Raw genomic sequence first — 21822 nt, 5'->3', positions numbered from 1 at the left:
AGTTGTAGTACATTTGTGTATTCATGTGCGAACAACTTAAGACAAGACAAACATACACGTATACGCACTAAATACTGACATAGAAGAAGCGCCTCCTGCGTCAATATCACTTTTACGTGGGTTTGACCTGTTCGCTATTTGTGACGAACTCTCCTTATTTGTTTTCCGTCCGGTTATAATGTGTGTGCGAGCAACATGTGGCATGCCGAATGGGTTTGGTTGCTTCGAAAGAGCCATCAGATAGCACAGTTCCAATTATTTTGAGCTTCACGTCAAAGAGTTGTTGGTAATTAACATCAGACTAAGAATGCTTAAAATGGGTAAGCGGTGTTTGGTCAATCTGCGGTCTTTTTTTCTTCTACGTAGTTCGAAAGACTGCACTTGCTGGTGATCCTCGCTGTTCAATGTGGAATCGGAGATAGACAGCACTAAGCAGTGTCGCGGTACACATGTACCCCGATAGAATTTTAGAAAACCTTTTGAGTGTCTGTATCTTTCTTTCAAGCTACATGTGAAATATAAATTTTGATCTCAGTTCTAAAAAAAATTTATCGATGTACCGCTTGTATTGCAAAACTGGGAGAGGCTTAGTTGTCTCGTTACATTCGATGCCAAATTTTAACTGTCCGATTTTTACCATAAATTGAAAAACCATCATTTTAATAAACCCGCCCCATAAACCTTTACAAAAAAAGGCCTAAATTATATTTTAAAAATCGTTTCGAGAAGGGTAGATTTAAAAATTGCACATTAAGCTCCTTCACGAACTCCTTCACTCTTTCCACAATGCCAGAGGGAGCTTCAGAGAAGAGGACAGTCGGGAAAAGGAAACGTCTAATCACCGAGAGTAGAGGAGCTTATCTTCCTCTGATGGTGAAACAAAGAAAAGTTCACGTTTTTTTTTTTGCCCAATCTATCCGCCCTGGGTTACTCAGGTGTACTTTGTAGGTCGCTGGGACCACATTATAATTTTTGCACCATTACAGATGGCAGACTATTAGTGTAGCAATCACAGCCTTTTTGAAAACAAATCCAAAAAGCCTAAAAGAACAGTCAGAGTATCACTGAAGATTAATTGGAGCCGGATATTTTTTGCACCTCTAAAGAGTTAAGCTAACTAAGAATATATATAACATTAATTATCCACCTAGTGTTCCCTAGGAGAATATATACTGGTAAGCCGTTCTTGAAGCACACATAGAGTCGCTGTCAGCTGAATGATTGCAGGATGTGGACCCTTATGGTATTGATCCTGAGAGCGTCATCGGCTCTTCGACGCTCTTATCCTCTGATACCGAGATCTTATTGGCTACCGAGCAATAGTAAGATGTTCAGTACCCGGCACTTAATGCGTTTCTTATGTTGTTGGTGCTCTAGCTCTCCTAACTAACAGGTTCCCTTCTCTGCACTCATCAGAAACACCTATGCCCCCCAAGCTGCTTGAAATCTTAAAAAGAAAGTATCTTGGATATCCTACCTCGCCATTATGCCCGCATGGGTAGCCAAATGGAGCGAAGTGGTAGTTATCCGTTATGGACCAAAAGGTTTTCGAATGACGGCACTTTATGACGCAGTTCTTCATACTCTGAAATTATTTGTGGCAAGAAAGGCAGTTAACTTCAAATATTTGCTGTAGGACAAAAGTTTGATAACTTTTACAATATTAATTTAGATATCAAATTCTGTAAAACATATGTGCACATAAGCAAAGACACTACAGCAAATGTCTGAAGGTCTCCGAAAGCAATGTTTTTTTACAATTGAGATAGATGGTCAGCGAATAAGGAGGTGCTGACAAATTTTATATCTATGGGCCTGTAATATCTCTTACTGGGTGAAAACATTAAACTTTAGTGGTACTTGCATTATTATTTATGGAAGATAATTTGTTGTGAAGTAGGTTCAATTTCCGGTACATGTTTAGCGATTTCACGTCCCTTTATATCTGGGTTTCCTAACCAACGGTCTAGTCCTTATATATGCGATACCTAAGAGGCGTTTGAATTAATGTAAATAAACAAATTTAAAACATGTCTTTTTTCTTTCTTACAAAGAAAAAAATTGAGATTGTACTTTTCGAACCATAATGAACGTAGCTCTATGCAGGCCTGAGATGTAACGTATGTTCATGACACAGCACAAACATAATCGGCATTACTTAAAAGGTAACTTTTCTTATTGGGAACGTGTTTATTAGGGCACCGACTCAAGGGTTTCCAAAACAAAAAAAAAAAATGTCGTGCACGGAAAAAAAAGTGTGCACGCTTCTAAAAGGCGTGAAGTTTGCTGCGGGCATTAACCATACAAACAGCACGCCTTTCCTCTTCGCCTCTCCACTATCGTCCCCTTCTCTCCCTTGTTTTCAGACGATTGGAGATTGCCAACATCAGTGGGGTCTTGACGACAGCCAGCATAGCGTGTGACTCCAAATACACGTAATCAGCGCCCTTAAAACCTCTCTCCAAGAACCCATGTCGTGAATAGCAATTCCCCCAGCAAAAAAAGAAAAAAAAAAAAAGAAAAACGTTTGCATGCGGATTGGAACGGCATGAGACCATTCATTTGCAGCGACAGCAAATACTGTGGCTGCACATAACGTGTCCTGTTTGGACAGACCTGCAGCATGCTGCGGATTTACCTTTCCTCTCCCTGAAATCCTCTCCTTGATCGGATTTCAGGGAGAGGAACAAAGGGGAATGGGTGTGATGCTCACGGCCGAATAAAATTCCTCCGAGTGAATGCGTCGGCAAAACCTTTCCGGTGTTAAGAAACGGCTCGCAACCTCCTTGGTGACGTTAAATAAGTCACCGTCGGATTGTGTTTTCCAGCACTGCTCTCCATGTAGCCTGCAAACAACACGAATCGATCATTATATGTTTTAAAATAACAATATATCAAAATTTGGGTGTGTGCAATAGGAGAAATACGGATGTTTTTATTTTAATGCAATTAATCCAAAGGTGCAAGCGAGCTGCACTGGAATGATGAAAATATTCCCTAGAGAAGAGGAAAACGGGGACAGAGGACAAACACCAATCTCTAAACAGAGCTAGGTGACTGGTGCGCGACAGAAAATATCCGCCTGGTCCTGGTATCGAATCAGGAACCTCTCTATTTCAGTGGATCTCTCTACTAACTGACCTAATCAGGAGCTAGGCGTCAGTACAGCAAACAGGTTTTATCAACTTTCGCCGGTCGAACACCAACAACCCTAGTGAAAAAGCCACTGGTATGAGAAATTTCTTGTGTTCATTTCGGACATATCAATCACATAAGATATAAAAGAAAATATACGAACCATATAAGAACCGTAAAAACTATAAAAGACACATAAGAACACATGAAAAACTTTTCACAAGTTTGTTATACATCTTATATAGTTCTTATATGTTCTTACATATCTTGTATGATTCCTATGTGTTTATTGGACGGAGAAATTTCTCATACAACTGAGATTTTTCAATACGGAAGGGTAAAAGAGCTGCCTATCAAGGTTATTATGATAATGATAATAATGCAAAGGTGCAAGCGAGCTAGAAAAGCATGATGAAAATAATTGCTGTAGAAAAAGAACAAGGGGACAAAGGACAAACACAAATCTCAACACAGCTAGGAGAAATTAACTGTGTTTGGAGATATTTGTTTGTCTTTTGTCCCCCCCCCCCCCCCCCCCCCGTTCTTCTTCTCCAGGGCATATTTTCATAACCGGTGTTTCCCTGATTCATGAGATTAGATTAATAATACAACATTTAAATTTTTAATGAACACACACGAAGAAAGAGAGAAAAGCATCCTTCCACTAGCAGAAGGCAGCCAATATACTAAGCCTCTTTAATTGGAGTCATTATCCAAAATCCTTGCCAACAAAATTTTTCAGGGCCCTGTCACACTGAGCAGTATAGAAATAGGGTTGCATGAAAGAAAAAAAAACTGAACAGAAACAACTTATACGATGTCGTAGATTCCTAACATATATCGGCGATTTCATTTTCCTCCTATAGGGCTAAATCGTTGTCAGCGAATGAAGAACATCTTCACAAAATAAAGGGTGGAAAATACTCCCCGTGTCAAGTTTTCTAGCCACAGTCATTAGTTGATGTCGCCCCGTAGCAACTTCCGGCCCTTCAAACGCTGTAGCACATTGAATACTGGCATATCCGGCGACGCCTCGTCACACACGAACGAAGGTAAACAATCAAGATGACGGAGTGTTCCAAGCGTTGGGCCCGACGTCAGCGCGGTGTGATAGGGTGGTCGGACAACACATCGGCCAACACGGATTCCGGGTGACAGCAATGTGTTGCCCTGCTGTTCTTGTTGCCGCGATGTGAGAGGGTCACCAGAAACGCGTTTTTCTTGTGTTGCCTCAGTGTGACCGGGACTTAAGGGCGTCGAATCAATCAATATTGTAATCTTTCTTTCGGTTCAGTTCGTTTACGACGGACGTACTATTACTCTAAAAAGAAAAATTATTTGTCACGTTTAATGAATTCAGCTACCGTTTGGTAAACGCTTTGATGTTTCTTCAATTCGGTATAATGCACATAATTTGTTTATAGCGATAATAAGAGCACAACCACAATACAATATATTTTAGTTGTGAACTTGCAGCCTCGTTTCCTCTCCAATGACAGGTGAGCTGCAAGTTTCTTTCAACTATCCCTGACAGCTTAAGGAACATGGTGCCGGTATTATGGTAACGCTTTTAGCGTCGTCATTCGTTTGGTGGATTTAGCTTCCTTTTAAGTGAACTACGATTTAAGTAACTACGATTGAAAGTAACATCCCCGTTAACTGGCAAACGATGCATTCAAAGTTAGGGTGAAATAATAGCATAGGAAATGTCACGGGTCCAAAGGAAAATAAAGGTTCGATGATGCCAGCGCCTAAGAAAGTTCAAGCAAATACTTACTTCATAACAAATTCCATCTGCGCCTCACTACAATGCGAAAACGCGAAAGGCGGTCCACGTTTCAGTACAGGACTCATAATGTATTGATCTGGGGACTTGCAGGCAAGAGCACCAGGATGATTCGGGACTTTTGTCCAGGGACCACTTCCATCGTCCATGCTCCCGAGCCTGCGAAAATAATGTTCATGCTATGAAAACCATCTAATGCTCAGCACTATAATCAGGGACAAATTAGCAAACGCAAAGCAAGGCTCATTATGCTTACGCTTTTTATCGGCCCATAATGCATTGTCCGTAGCGATGATGAATGGTATGGGATTTATTAACGGTGACTAAAAAAGCTTTTCCCGGGTGGTACGCTTGGCACATGTGTTTATGGAGGAAGCGACAAGATACTTACAAATGCCCGATTTCGTGGGTTATTGTGGTGAATCCATAGAACAGAGGAGGTTCTTCCTCGCACATAGCCACATTCCAGCCTTTCACGCAGACCATTCCAGTATAGGCGAGACCTGGAAATAATACTCCATCTGTTGCTTACGAAAAACGTTCAATAACGTTGCTTTCAACCTGTAAGAATACGCTGGGATGTGAAAAAACCCCTTTTTGGAACAGCAGCTATTTAGAATTATGAGACGTTCAGCCACTTAAAGTTAATATTTAGCCGAGGCATGACCGCTTGCGCAAAAGTCTCAAATTCCAAGGAAACAAGCCGTGTCTAGAAGTGGGGCTGCGTGCTTACAGGGACAATTTGTTTTCAGAAAGGTACAAGCAAAGCAAACACACAAACAAACATCTACAGTTAATTTTTTCAGCGCAAAGCTAAATTACGAATTACTAAACGCTGAGTCTTCGGTCAAGTGTAGCGCTCGTGCTCGAACCTGATGCCAAAGTTTCACAACTTGCTGACTCAAATGTTATGAGCAGTTTTAGGAAATTCTCAATAAGACGATGGCAGTCGACGAAGTCCAGCAACGCATGAAAATGAGTGGCGTCGGCTGCCAAAAACGGGAGTCATTTAGCCAGTGTAAAATTTAAAAAAATTGCTTCTAACTTTCGAATTCGCAAAGAGTGAGTTTTAAAACTTTGGCATTAGGTTGTACCGTTAGAGCTCCATTTGGAAGGCACTAAGCGTTTGGCAATGCATAGGCTGTCTTGTCATGAAAAACACTTTTTTTGCGGACACGCGTACACTTCAAGTCTTACAGTTTTACGTAGAATAAAAATGTAGTCATAATTTGTTGTTGATTTTCGCGGTTCGTGTTGTAGAAAGATCACCACGAATAGAAGTGAAAATTTCAAGAGATATTTGTTGAATGTGATTTTTATGACCATCATCTGACGACAACCCTTCATGTCAAATTTTATTTCTGAACTAAGTGGCCAAAACGTGCTTTAAAAAGATTTTGAACTTGACTTTCTCCAACTGCTTCAAAGCAAGAAATGTTAATTTTATTCAGTCAAGGTCATCTTCTGTGAAAACTGATACCAACTTAAAAATCCCACTCAGTGATTCGTGTTACTAACTAGCAGAAACGGCGAATGTCCATCGTTATTCGTTAAACATCTCTCGGAAATAATTGGTTAAACTCCGATTTTCTCAAGATTCAGCATAAATGTGTGGTCCGGAGCACCTTCTGACCCCACCCTCTTACCGTTAATATCAGAATATAATTTCTTATTGTACTTGTCACGTCTCCCTAAGCTGCGCCTGAAATGCAAATATGAAAATAATAATTATGCGCATTCCTGCTGCTGTGAACATTAATCACGTGAAACGGTGTATGTACATATAGTTTGTGCTTTTTAGGCTTTACATGTCCTTTCTTAGAAAAGCAGTGAAAGCTACATTTATGCAGTCTCTGCAGGTGAGTTACACGGCGATGGGGACGTAACAAAGAAGCTGTCACAACAGCCTAATACTGACAATTTGAGATCACTGGGATTCGCATAAATAAAGGGTCTTAATATCCTCGGAAATAATACATGAATAACTTCCAGCATGCAGCGCGTATTAGACTAAATTATGCACATCTACCCCTCGTTTTGAGGGGCAACGAAGCTTTTTTACACGTCTCTTGTCGCGTTGCCGTAAAGCCAAGTTAAGCGGCACTTAAAAAAGAGGGCATGTTACAATTTCGGATTGAAATGCTTTTTACACAAGCTTGCTGGAACGAGTCGGACCGAAGTACGAGGGTAGCAAAGGTGGCGATGCAGGCGAGTTTGTTCATCACTAGGTAAGGTAAATACAGCCCAGAGACCACGAAGACAAGGGGGAGACAGATATCAGCGCATATGTGTCCTTTCTTGAACACATATCGGTTAGACAGATATAAACACATATGTGTATAGCTAGATACCGCCTCCTAATAACTGAACTATGCCGAAATAAAAATAAAGATGTCTGTTTTTCAAGAAAACATGAAAATGTATTATTGCTTTGAACCCGTAATCTAGATGGTACTAGCATATAATGAGTGGAACACTTATCTGCCAGTATTACGAATGAAACGCATGACATAAGAAAAACATATCAAAGCTTTGCAGGTCACGTTGTGGAGGTTAAAACAAATCATCCTCGGGTGTTTTTCACCTAGCAAAAAACTGCCTCCTTACAAACATTTACTACGCCCAATTTTAGGATATGGGAAGGTTGTTTATGATGGAGTAGACTTTTTCGGTTTTTTGTTAAGGTTCGTTGTTCGAGCGCTCGTGCTGGGTTCTCTATGCCATTCGTGTGTGCGGTGTCTTTACCTTCTCTTGTGCAAGGACATAGTGTAAACATTCCGGAATCCAACTAAATCAAACGAAGTGAATGTAAATATGAAATCGATTTATCTTCTAGTCTAGTTTTGACGAGCGTTTGAGTGAAACAGCCTCGTGCATTTTTAATCAAAAGTAAAATCAAAGGCCCAATGGTCATATTATATATAAACAGGACAAAAAGGAAAATAAATACAGCTTTGATGCCCTTGATATTTATCGTCTTCATTTCCAACAGTGAGTTTTTGGGGTTTTGATGCTCCAGCATTGTGGCACACATTAAGCGAAGAATCAGGTTCGCTACACATTGAAACGGGCAGCACATCAGACACTGTAGAGGAAACGTTTTGCATGTCGCCCAATAAAGGTGCGTAAAATAGAGGAAGCCTTGGGCATCTCTTGTCACCAGGTAGATAACATTTTACGTAATGAATCGAATTCAAAACAGAAAGCTTTTCGCAAGATGGGTGTCGCATTTTCTTAATGCGTAGCAAATCATCTGCATTCGGTATTTGCTCCGATTACACCCCGAGGTCACGTGACCGCCCCGATGACGTCATCGACACTGATGACGTTGCCGCCATCCGCATCGTCATCGTCATCATCACTGATGACGATGCGATGACGTCATCGTCACTGATGATGTCATCAGTGACGTCACCGATGACATCGTCACTGATAACGTCATCAGTGACGTCACTGATGACGTCACCGGCATCCGCATCGTAATCAATGACGTCATCGGTGACGTCACTTATGACATCACCGGCATCCGCATCTTCATAGTCATCATCACTGATGACGTCATCGGTATCCGCATCGTTATCGTCACCGATGACGTCAGCAGTGACGTCACTGATAACGACATCGGCATCGTCACGTGACCCACCCACCCAGTACCCTTCCCTCCTCCTCAAGAGCTGCGCTCAAATTCGGCGTTACAGGGAGTTGTAAACGGCTTTCACTTTTTTCTTTCTTTACTTTTTGCTCGGGTAAGCTCGCTTTTTTGTGAATTTAATAGAAAAAATGCACCACCTGTGGCCCACGCCGTACAAAATCGGAACGCGATAAGATAAGAAACCGAATTTTGCGGTCGATATAAAGAGCCTGGCCTCTCCTTGAATCCCCCTGTAGTAATACCCCACCGGCCTTTGCCAAGGTTGTGACACTCGCCTGCCTCGAATCCGTAATAGAATATCATGTGGCCACTTGTTCCGGCAACGAGTTGAAAGCTAACTGTGCTCGGTTCTGTACGAAAAACAAATTCTACGCCTGCTTTTGAGTTGAAATAAAAGCTAATTTGTTTTGAGAGGTTATGGAAGTCAAAGATATGATCTCAGCAGTGCGTAATTTATTGTTAAGTCCGAAAATTGTCGCACGACCGCCGTAATCTATCACATATCCTTCGGGAGCATTGAATCGCCATAAGGAACTAGAACATCCCAAGCAGCACCAGAAAGTGAATTTCGATCGGCCGACGGTTGGCCAGTGTCTGGACAGCTTGGCCACTTAAAGTGCTTGGCCACCGGAGACATAAACAAGGCCGGCAAGGGTCCGGCCACAAACTAGCTGTTTTTAGCTTGCCCGCCGCAGACATAAACACTGCCGGCAAGCGCCTGGCCAGAAGTGCTCATTTTCAGCTTGGCCGCCGGAGACATAAACACGGCCGGCAAGTGTTTGGCCAGCAGTGGTGATTTTCAGCTTGGCCGCCGGGGACATAAACACGGCCGGCAGGTGTCTGGCCAGATGTGCTCATTTTCAGCTTGGCCGCCGGGGACATAAACACGCCCGGCAAGTGTTTGGCCACAAGTGCTGATTTTCAGCTTGGCCGCCGGAGACATAAACACGGCCGGCAAGCGTTTGGCCGGTAGTGCTGATTTTCAGCTTGGCCGCCGGAAGCATAAACACGGCCGGCGAGTGTTTGACCAGCAGTGCTGATTTTCAGCTTGGCCGCCGGAGACATAAACACGGCCGGCAAGTGTTTGGCCAGCAGTGCTGATTTTCAGCTTGGCCGCCGGAAACATAAACACGGCCGGCGAGTGTTTGGCCAGAAGAGCTGATTTTCAGCTTGGCCGCCGGAGACATAAACACGGCCGGCAAGTGTTTGGCCGGTAGTGCTGATTTTCAGCTTGGCCGCCGGAAGCATAAACACGGCCGGCGAGTGTTTGGCCAGCAGTGCTGATTTTCAGCTTGGCCGCCGGAGACATAAACACGGCCGGCAAGTGTTTGGCCAGCAGTGCTGATTTTCAGCTTGGCCGCCGGAAACATAAACACGGCCGGCGAGTGTTTGGCCAGAAGAGCTGATTTTCAGCTTGGCCGCCGGAGACATAAACACGGCCGGCAAGTGTTTCGCCGGTAGTGCTGATTTTCAGCTTGGCCGCCGGAAGCATAAACACGGCCGGCGAGTGTTTGGCCAGCAGTGCTGACTTTCAGCTTGGCCGCCGGAGACATAAACACGGCCGGCAAGTGTTTGGCCAGCAGTGCTGATTTTCAGCTTGGCCGCCAGAGACATAAACACGCCCGGCAAGTGTTTGGCCACAAGTGCTGATTTTCAGCTTGGCCGCCGGAGACATAAACACGGCCGGCAAGTGTTTGGCCGGTAGTGCTGATTTTCAGCTTGGCCGCCGGAAGCATAAACGCGGCCGGCGAGTGTTTGGCCAGCAGTGCTGATTTTCAGCTTGGCCGCCGGAGACATAAACACGGCCGGCAAGTGTTTGGCCAGCAGTGCTGATTTTCAGCTTGGCCGCCGGAAACATAAACACGGCCGGCCAGTGTTTGGCCAGAAGAGCTGATTTCTAGCTTGGCCGCCGGAGACATAAACACGGCCGGCAAGTGTTTGGCCGGTAGTGCTGATTTTCAGCTTGGCCGCCGGAAGCATAAACACGGCCGGCGAGTGTTTGGCCAGCAGTGCTGATTTTCAGCTTGGCCGCCGGAGACATAAACACGGCCGGCAAGTGTTTGGCCAGCAGTACTGATTTTCAGCTTGGCCGCCGGAAGCATAAACACGGCCGGCGAGTGTTTGGCCAGAAGTGCTGATTTTCAGCTTGGCCGCCAGAGACATAAACACGGCCGGCAAGTGTTTGGCCAGCAGTGCTGATTTTCAGCTTGGCCGCCGGAAACATAAACACGGCCGGCGAGTGTTTGGCCAGAAGAGCTGATTCTCAGCTTGGCCGCCGTGGACATAAACATGGTCGACAAGTGTTCGGCCAAAAGTGCTGATTTTCAGTTTCGCCGCAGGGACACCCATAATCTAAACTTTCATCGCGTTGACGAAACTTTGGCATAACGACGGGCAGCGAGAGAAGCATCATGAGAGAGTGGTTGGCAGGATATTAGTGCGTGCATCGCGAAAACACTGTTAGCGCAAGCAAACGATTACCGTTTTATTCAGTTTTTTTTTCGTTAGACTTGAAAGGCCTTAACTAGCACTGTCGTGCGATATGTTCATTTGGAACATTACTAGAAGTGGGAAAATATTGTGCCCGTCGTTGTTCTATGAAAATAAAATACGAAAGCAGCGCCGACGTCATCTTCGCGCTAACAATACAGCTCTGTCGATGCGCGGCCCTCTTAGCGCGAATACCACATCCGCGATTTTTCGGTTAGTGCTCCACATATTTACTTCCCAACTGCACTCGAAGAAAAAAAAGTTGTAGTCGGGTGCATCGGGCGCACATGCTCCCCTTTCCTGGAAGACGCACCCTCCCTTACCCAGCCAGTGTACCCGTATACCGACCATAAGCCCCCTTCTCTACCTTAAAAACCTATAGGTGTATCAATGCACTCAGCTTAGTAAACCGCCACGCTAGCCACACACCCCGATCAGCTTGTGCTTGAATCGGATAAGATTGGATATTTCAGTCTTTGTGTTTTGGAAGAGCCTAAACAAGACGTCTCTCATATATTGATTAAACTTAAGCTAGTCTCAGTAATGTTTGATATAGGTGCTAGGATACTGATTTCCTGAGCCAAGGAAAGCTAACAGCTTCGGTTAAAAACGCAACGGAAACGTTCAAAATCGAACCACGCGTAAAAGAAAAAGAAAATGAACATCTCGACCTAGATGTGCAGAACGCTGGTTTTGTTGTTAACAACGTGGTTGTTGGCGGGTGGTGGGCAACGCCGTGACGCTATTGACGCTATCGTGGTGATTGACGCCAGTGATGCTCGGCCGTACTACACAGTAAACGTTTTTACAGCTTTAAGGGTGTAAAAGGGGTGTTGTAGCAACATACACCCTCGGCTGCACCCTCTAACACCCTGAAAACTAGGAATGCAACCTCATAATTTTACCGAAAAAGTTGCTGTTTCGTGTTGCACCCTACATTTAGTGAAGAATGGGAGAAGGGTGTAGAAGGGGGTGCTGAATAAATAATGTGAAATGGTTTTGGAAAGCTTATATATGGCTCTGTACATAATGTAAAGGTAAGATTTATGCTTGAAAAGCAACAGTTGTTAGCAGTCTAGTTTCTTATAATGTCAGTTGTAGTTCATGCAGATAGCTAATAATAAAGTGCCTCTTTTGCATACAATTCCTATGTTTGCAAACACAATTTTATAGATGAGTTCATATCCAATTTTCTTACAAATCACTCCATGCTCAGAAATCAGAAAGTAGGGTGAAATGCTCTATATTAGCATTTTTTACAAATATTTTTTGATGGAACTGTACAGTAAGAAAATCAGTTAGTCTCGCGTTTATATCTGGCAACATGAAATAAAAATATTGTGAAAATGTTTGACAAATATTTATGACATGCTGCTAGAACCTGTTCCATGACCATGTCAACCTGAGTAAAATATTAATTTGAGAAAATGGTGACATGCACAAAAACTCACACACATGAAGAGGAAAATCCCATAATAAACCAGTCCGAGACATCCCATAAAAAATGGCCTATGGTCGTCTATGGGAAATTCAATGGGAGGCTATCTCTCCTGTAGCTTTGCATGGTCGGCCTCAAAAATTATTAGATACAGCCACAGCCGGCTATAGAAAAGTTTAGGGCCCTGTGTCTAAAGTCTCAGGGCTATGTTTCAATAACAACAAAAACAATAATAATAATAATAATCAATAAGTTAGTGTTTTAACAGTGTCCCGGGACATATAATTGTTCTTCTTGCGGGCGCAGTGCAATAGAACGCACAAACAGACGCTTGCGCGCTCGCAGTCACACACATACACGCGCGCACGCACGTACACACGCATGCACACGCGCAAACCCACGCCCGCGCGCAGACGCACACGCATGCACAACCAGAAACGCACACGCGCATGCACGCGGACGAATCCACACGTGCGCGCACAAAAACACGCACGCGCATGCACACACATACACGCAAACAATTACGACGAAGGAAACTTTGCTTAAGTTAGTTTCGGTTTCGGTTTACACAAAAAAGAAACAACCTAAAGTTTAAATAAAACCTAAGATTTACTCACGTTTTGTAATGTTTTACAATATTATTTTAGTGAAATTCTTATTGCTACTGATATAAAAATATTTTGCTTAGTATTGTTCTAAAAAAATAACAATAAATAAAAAGGAAAAGAGACTCTTGAAGACTGCGCAAGACCATCGCTATCGCAATCAGCTTCCGTTGGGCTCAGTTGAATGGTTTTTGAAGTTCGAGAGGCTTGGGAAATCTCCTTTTTTTACGTTTTAGCCGTTTTAGTGGATATTTTAAATATCTTCCTTAGGAATACCGTGTTCAAGAATAACAATCGATGACTGAGAGCTGGGAGACGCTGCGTCTTGCCAACGCCCGTAAGTTCAGAACCGCCCACGCACGACTCGTGCAAACGCCGGTTAGCAACTTTCTTTTGTTTCTGCGAAGTGGGCTGCTGTTTCAAACTTTGTCGTGCACCGTGCGCTTGCTAAGCTATGCTTGATTCTAACTATGCTTCTGCCCTGTGTTATTTTGTTATTTGAAAAGAGCGTATCTTCAAAACCTGTGGCTCGCTCCGCAGTGTGAGAAAGATTCCCGGGCGGCGGAACCGTGGGCATGTTCTTTGCGCCGTCGTGCGGCGCTCGTCCGACGACGCTTGTGCGGAGCGTTCAAGTGCCGTCTGACGGCAGTTCAAGCATTCAGTCGCCGTCCCAAAGTGTTAATCACAGGTCATGCTAGTTCTGACGTCTTGCCCTAACAGCCGCTCACCACCGATTTGTTTCATAAAGCGGGAGCGAGAAAAACGTTAGAAGAGCGAGCATGCAGCATGATTTTTTGCATGAGCTAATGCCTATGCGTAGAGACGCGCGGTCTCTTCGTCATATTTCCGAGGGTAAAAGCGCTAAAAACAACGAACAAACAACGCCCTGTGTTTGTTTCTTTTACTTGTCCATTGTTTTTAGAGGTTTCACCCTCGGAAATTAGGTCTCTTCGTGTTTACCGAACCGGCACACTTTTTATGTTTACGATTGCGTGATGCAAAAAATAAAAGGAGTTTAGATGTCACGTTTTTCAGTAGTGGCGAAAGCCCTTACAAATATCAGAGCAGCTAGAAAAGGCAAAAACGTGAAAAAAGGCGGAAAAATTAACTAATGTCAAACCTGAATATTTGATGGAGTTCAAAGACTACCACCGTACCAACTCGCCCGGTTATTCTTTCTGTCAAAGTATAATAGCCAATAGTAATAAACAAATAAATGCCAACTATTAATGGGTTACAAAGTCGTAATTGGTGCATTGCAGCCCTACGCTACTCTACTCTTTTGGTGATATCAGGTAATGTGAAAATGTATAGGGCAGTTCATAGCAACCATTTATGCCCGACCCATTATATTGAGTTTTTTATATAAAAGATATATAAAAAAAAGTGCTCTTCCTAAATTAAGCCGCACCACCGAATGTACAATAGCGTGTAACGTTTATGTATGTTCTTAGCAAAAGAAAAGGATGCATTAAAAAAAGGAAAATCACTTTGTTTCCTCTCTGTTGGAGCTTCTTTCACGTACACGCAAAATGTGGGTATCTACGTCTAAAAGAGTGGAATTGGCATTTCCTGCAGGGCTGGTAGGCCTGACTCATTTTGGCTAGCAGCTTGAAACCTATGGGAACCTGGGGAACTGAACCACAAGAGTGAGAGTGACACCCGCCTTGCACTTCCTGAACGATGGCACCATGAGGAAGGGGGAGCTGCCCTAAAGTGAATGCAATAGCAGATGGGTCGTTCCAGTGAACCCATATACAGATGATACCAAGCAGAAAATTATTAATAAATGTGTTATTAAAAACATGGAATGTGAATGGCACGGACAAGGAGGATATCAACACAGAGCTGTGTTGTGTTCATATCCTGTTTCCCTATTCTTCATGCTTTCTTTTCAATAATTGGCTACTAACTAGTCCAATCATCAGCACTAGTCAATAAAAGTATGCTGCTATTTATTAGTATGCATTAACACCGTGCTTGCAGTTGAATCCTGCAGTCATTTATTAATGGACGAAAACAAAAAGGAGGGTGCAAGCTAGCTAAACAGGCTAAACACATAATTTATTAAAGACGGGTTCTCTTAAGGATGACACAAACGCAGAGAAGTATCAAACACAGCTGAGTATTAATGGGCAAAAATGAATAGGCGACCCAAAAAAGAAAACGCAGGAGAAGAAATGAAGTCAGTCTTTACAATTTCTCTTCTGCTTGCAAAACTTTACAAAAGGAATTCCTTCCTGGGCCTTACAGCGTTGTACTGTTCACAACCCCTGATGTACCCAAGGACAGTAAACATAAAAAAGCGACGTACTAACATTGGGGTAAATGTGATTGAACAAACAACAGGGAATGCCTTGAGCTTTCAACCTAGGAAATAAAAAATATGCACAACATCAAGATTAAAAAAAAAAAAACAGACGGATGCATCACACCTGTTTCTAACAAAAATATAGGCCAAGAAAATTCTTCCACTCAATGGCAAAACACAGGGAAGGCACTAATAGGTTTCTAGGTTTCATCATTGTTAGTGATTCTTTTAGTATACCCTTGTGGTCACTCTCTTTAGTCAAAATTATTTCATCATCATCATTCATTAAATCATCATCACAGTTGTGTTCTTTAAAGGGGTACGGAAACAAAAATTGAAATATTCAGATTTCGTTCGCAAGTGAGTCAAGCATGACGGATAATAACCGTAAATGATAATCGCATGTTTGTATTTTAAACGACTGGTTATATTTTGCGTTCCAAAGGGTGCACTCGAGCAAGCGCTCGAAGAGAAGCGAACGGAGAGCGCGATGCGTCATGGGATATCCGGCGCAACAAAAGCAGAAAAGATTCCCCGCGTTCGTGGAGTAGCAAAAAGGCGTGGTTATCAGCTTTGCCCTTGGTGGCGCTGGCAGCGTTGTGGTGGTGTCAATAGCGTCAGCGCGTTACAACCGAGCCGTTCGAAGTACCCGTGGCGTGACGAGCGTGTGGCTGGCCCACGTGGGCTGGCCCAAGGAGCACGTAGCTTCCACAACACTGTCAGCTTAGGGCTGAACGGGGTGGGGAAAGCAACTTTTGTTCGAGTTTTGAGCGACGGGCTAATCTTCTAGGGGGAGAATGGCTGTTTCCGGTTGCACGAACGAGGGTCCGAGAATGAGGGGAGTCCTTCCGTTCCGTCTTCTTGGACCGTTTGGTACAATGCGCGATTTGTGTGTTGAGCCAGATGCGCGTAGGAGACAAGTGATCAGCGAAGCGTGGGTTGCCTGCAATCCTCTGAGTCAAACAAAACATGTCACTTGATCTCCAAACAGGAAAGATTTACATGCTTCGTTTGTGGCAGACCATGATGTTCATAATGGTTCAGCCATGCAGTGCGATGCTTGGGGCCATTGCTTGCTCACTTAGAGTTCGAGAAAAGGGGGTGCAGTAGCACTTCCCAATTGCCCACGGGGTTATGATGTGGCTTGCAAGGAGCTCTTTTGTATTACTTCATGAAGTGAGTTGTGTTTAGTGTGACTCAATATTTCTTTATCACATGCCTCGTATGTGGTGATGTGGCAATCCCTCTAAGTGAAAAAGTGTAAATGTGTTCAGTAAACATGATGAGCTGTAAATCATATAATAATAATATAAGAATATGCAATACCATATATTATTTTTGTACTATTTACAAGTTGTGATATGTGTATTGGACACACTCCAATGAAATGTTCACTGGGGTCTATACTTCATTTCACCCTTCGTCCGAGCGCGGCGGACGCTACCAGCCCATCCAGCGTCGAGAGAGCGTCATGTGACCTTGTACTCCACATAACCAAAACGTCGCATGATACCCTCCCGGCGCCAGATTGGCTGGGGTGGCCCAGCATCCACTGGGCCACTTCAGCAGGTGCCCATTTCATGCCAAGCACCCTTTACCAAGGGTGTTAGCAAGCACCCTTTATGAAGGGTGCTTGCCTGAACGCCATAAGGTTGTTAGCCCAGGGACAAACTGATTTACACCCTTAAGTGTGTAAAAACTTTTACTGTGTACTCAAGGCTTCTCTTTCGCATTAGTGCCAGTAAGCTTGTGTAAAGTGAAAAATATTGTAACTGAACAGTGGAGAGTTTTAGTAGATCGCTCCTATGACTCCGATAACGATACCCGATACTCCGCCACCGCCTCCCTTGCGCATGCATTGTATCGTTATCGGGGCTATCGGAGGTATCGGAACGATCTACTCAAAATCTCTATTGTTGCACTGTCCCTTCACCTAAAGTTACTTCTTTTTATTTTTTTTTTACTGCTGCACTACCGGGGGATCTTAATGGTGGGACAACATACCATCCCTGAACCCACGACGACTGGAATGGTGGTCGCAACCAGCGTCCTAAGACTTAATACTCAAAAAGTCCAATAAATATTGAGCAGCCTTGCAGCAGCTTCGCGTGTCATTACTATGTAAAAGTTTCTGGGGTTGAGTTCTCAAACTTGACCTCCCGAAACTCTTGACCGTCTTCTGAGGAACACCCACATTTTTTGGCAGTCTGTGATAAATTATGTAATAAGTGTATAATTATAGCCACTTTCAGCCAGTGACTGGCCGGAAGTCAATGGCTAGTGGCTGGCCAAACGTGAATGGCCAGTGGCTCGCCGAAAGTGACTGGCCAAGGGTGAATGGCAAGTCACTGGCCTAAAGTGAATGGCCAGTCACTGGCCAAATGTGAATGGCCAGTCATGGCCAAAGGTGAACGGCCAGTGTCTGGCCTAAAGTGAATGGCCAGCCACTGGACAAAGGTGAATGGTCAGTCACTGGCCTAAAGTGAATGGCAGTCACTGGCCTAAAGTGAATGGCCAGCGACTGGCATAAAGTGAATGGCAAGTCACCAGACGAGGACGAAAACACTGCCATAGCCGAGCACTTTGGCCAAGTTTGGGCCATCGAAAATCTGGTTGGCCATGGTACACTTGCCAGCGACGGCCCATTCACAACGTGCTGCTTGGGATGTTATCTCTGCCTCACGGCACAACTAGACCTCAGGCTGAATTACGTGATCTTGCTTACCCAACGAGCATCACGTAGAAATCGGCGGGCTTTGCGAACGTTGTGTCTTTCGTGAATTGTCCAAAGGCTTTTATTGACTCGATCGCTGCGACTAGGTTACCTTCCTCCAGAATAAAATGCTCATCATCTTTCGTCTGTAAAGATAAAGAATTAAACGAAAATGTTTATATTTTATTACTTTTTCAATTACAAATTAGACCACCGTTGAAAATGGTGCTTGGTTATCATCGAAAAGTAGTACTTCCTAGGTGCAATGATATTTCTAGGTCTAATTTTTTGTAAAATTGTGCAATACTTGGCATTGAGACTTCTAAGCAAAATAAGCTAAAAGAAACATACGGACCTTTGGAAAATGAACAAGAAAGGAGCTAGTTTTGTTTTTACAACGCAATTTGTCATTACAAAAATTAAAATTGTACAAAATTGAAATATAAAACGAATGGTTACTTCGAAATAAAGCCAGCGGCTTTGACTGCGCGAACAGAAGCGATTTGGTGAGACAAATCCCCAATTTCTTTTGATTGGCACTATCACATTGAGTCATATGTCATTCTTTTCTTATTCATTTACACGGTGTTATGTAATCGCGATATTAAAACAGTGCAAGGTCATAGCCCAAATAAGTCGTTTCTTTGATACCCTCACCGAACCATTGGAACCCTTCTTCGCAACACAGACCGACGCTCCTTTCTTACCTTGTTCAGGGCCCCAACATACCATCAGATACAAGATATGTGTACAGGCACGCACTAGCACCCTTTCCCCTCCCCTCCCTCCTTTCAGGCTTGTTCGAAACTATTTTTCTGCATTCGATTAGAGGGATACCATCTGTTTGCGACAAACGTACCTTGGTTTTATTTCTCACACATCACACACTGGTACAAAGAATTGACTGCAACTTTTGTCACACACTCATTTCTCCGACTAAAGCTCTCAGCAATGCCTATATTTCATAAAAAGCTTGAGCATAGTTCAAAAATGAAAAAAAAGCGAAATGACGACACTGTGAAGACGTACTTCATTCTCCCCCAGCTTTCTGACTTTTTTAGCCCACTTGCGGCCTCGCGCGCGTACGGCTCCCCGGTTTCCAACTTGAAGCAAGATGACTCTTGTTTGGACCTCGTCTCTCTCGATTAAGTGAACGAACGCGAAGCGTATCGGGTGCGATCTTCCCGACGTGGCTTTAATTTTTCGTTGCCATGCCTCCAAATAAATGTTGGTTCTGGATCTCCTGTTTCCGTGATGGTGCTACCGTTCCGGTGGAAAATGCCCTCACTCAAGTCGCATCAAAGTAATCAAGTAATCCAATAAGTTCCGGAACACCGAGCAATATACGCACCAACGCAGAAACGCCCAGGGGCGAGGGATGTCCGAAGGCGAAAAAAAGGAAAATGCCGCGAGCTTATGAATGACGCCCTTAGCTGGCTGTTTCTTGAATATGCGCTTTGGAGCCCAGCCCCCTGAACAGAAGCCCACATTTTTTGCGCTAAAATGAAAATGGCGCCCGCGATGAGCAGCTTGAGAAAACACGACGCGCAGACCGCCAAAAAGCGCCTGCTCAAAATCCGTCATGAAATTTTCAGGGGTCAAGGAAGGAATCCCAGCAAATGTGATTGTAATTATAGCCCTTCAAACGCACGGGCAAAAGTTTGTAGCTAGCCGACCCGACAACAGAAATCAAACGGCTGCGCTAGGCACTCCGTCAATTACAACATGCAGAATTACAAGTTGGTCACACATGTAAGGTACTATCGGAGAAAAATGAAATGCGAACAGAGGAGCGCGTGGCTCGCGGTACAGGCTGCGCCGCCTGGAAGTGAGCCTAGGAGCGAGGGTGCTGACCTACTTCGATGTGTTCACGCCCCTCGATTGGCGCTCCCCCAGCTTCGGCAGTGCGCCTCTCAGTGCGTTGAAAGCTGTCACCGCTATCTTTGCCTGCTCGGCAAATGGGGCGAGCTTCTTTGCACCGCACGCGCAGAGCCAGCAAGGATAGCGGTGATAGCTTTCAGCACACCAAGAGGCGCACTGCTGAAGCTTGGGGAGCGCAGAGGGAGGGGCGTGAACACGTTTTAGTAGGCCACGCACCCTCGCTCCTGGGCTCACTTGCAGGCGGCGCAGCCTGTACCGCGAGCCACACGCTCCTCTGTTCGCATTTCATTTTTCCCCGATAGTAGAACAAATAAAGTCTCGTCCGGAAAAAAAATATAATTTTAACTGACGACAGCCGTTGCGTGCCATCTCGTGTTGCGAAGGCAACTATTCAACACGAGGGTAACAGCGGTCGTGGACGATGAAGAAGGGCTCTGCTATTTTTGTCTTTTTGTGGGCGTCGTTGTCTTGCGGAGTGTCGGCTGATGAAGGAACCGCGGGTGGCTGCGATGAGCGCCTTTCTCGATACATCGAATCCTTCAGGCTGGCCAACGTGGGTACATCTGCTGCTTCTTCATCTGGCACCTAAAGGAATCTTAGTGTTTTTGTTCAGCAAACTTTGCTTAATACTTTGGAGGCGTGATAGATATAATAATTTGTAAGGAAACTGCAGAGCAGGTTTCGAGAAGTTCCTCCTTAAACAACCTTGGCATGGGTGTATTCGGGTTGGGTGCTGCTGACGTTTTCAGCACCAAGCGCAGCTGGTCCCTCACAAGCCTCTGCTCGCCTGTTGCATGGTTATGGTCGCCTATAAGTAAAAGGAGCGTAAATGTGCAATGGCATGTTAATGGTCCTTAAGCATGCACCTGGTGGCGCTAATAAGAGTAAGTAAGAAACGATATAAATAGCAGTGGTTTCTATCATGCATAAAGAGACCGACAAGCACAAATCGAATATAGCAACTTACGGGATCTGCTTTTCACGGTGTCCTCTTCAGTCAATATCGTAGTCGCGTATCCTAATGGATTGTAACGGCAACGAGACGAAACCATTCGTTTGCTTTGTGCCGCTGTTTGTGACATATGTAACCTTCAACGTAAGGGCGCTTTTCTTCTCTCTGTTTCCTTTATAAAAAGCCGGACATCATCCCTGACTGATGTCTCACTGTTGATTGGGTCGTGTTCTACTTCGGAGTGCAACGTTCTTTTCTTGAGTTTATGACTCAGCGCCAGCGTTGGGGTAACGCGTTACAAGTGACGACGTTACCGGTAACGCGTTACTTATTTTCGGTAACACGTAACGTACTCGTTACTTCTTTTCAAAACAGTAACGGGTAATGTACTTACGTTACTAGTTACTTTTACTTCCTAAAAGTTTAAACAAAATTACACAAATGTTCTTTCGAACTTCAAGGCGCGAAGCTAAGTGATTTTTTTGCTTTTTTCTTTGCATTTTTTGTGAATATTTGGGTGAAGCCATAAAAAGATAAAGTAATTATGTTCAGTGTCTGCATGGACATAATGTTACTAGAAATATGGCGATTAAGTACTCCTGTAACGTGAAATCATCAAACATATCAATTCATAACTAAAAAAGAAAAGCCAAGATAACGTGCGTTAGTTTATATCGGTAACTGTAACACGTTCCTTTCATTTCCAATTAATCGAATTGAATTGGCTTTATGAAGACACTAGGCCTATGGTAACAGGACAAAAGGTGCGATATGCAAAAAGCTGCGATATGCAGTCAAGCTGCATATCGCAGCTTTTTTCCTCGGGCTCCCCCATCAAAATTGATGGAAATAAAGATAT

At 44.0% G+C, this 21822-nt stretch overlaps 1 protein-coding gene across 1 annotated transcript in view; it reads right to left on the bottom strand.

Annotated features, from left to right (window-relative positions):
- Positions 1-5308: 5308 nt before the first annotated feature.
- The window catches only part of LOC120836201, a 59639-nt gene continuing 43125 nt past the window's right edge, over positions 5309-21822 (bottom strand). The window contains exons 8-10 of the mRNA XM_040220658.2: positions 18143-18276; positions 6568-6623; positions 5309-5424 (exon numbers count right to left, since the gene is read on the bottom strand). Coding sequence (XP_040076592.2) covers positions 5309-5424; positions 6568-6623; positions 18143-18276 — 306 coding nt within the window. The remainder of the gene's footprint in view (positions 5425-6567; positions 6624-18142; positions 18277-21822) is intronic.

Source organism: Ixodes scapularis, unplaced genomic scaffold, assembly GCF_016920785.2.
Source record: "Ixodes scapularis isolate PalLabHiFi unplaced genomic scaffold, ASM1692078v2 PGA_scaffold6__148_contigs__length_123643588, whole genome shotgun sequence".
Classification (NCBI taxonomy): domain Eukaryota; kingdom Metazoa; phylum Arthropoda; class Arachnida; order Ixodida; family Ixodidae; genus Ixodes; species Ixodes scapularis.
The sequence above is the reverse complement of the archived record's forward strand: the minus strand, read 5'-3'. Positions and strand labels throughout refer to the sequence as shown.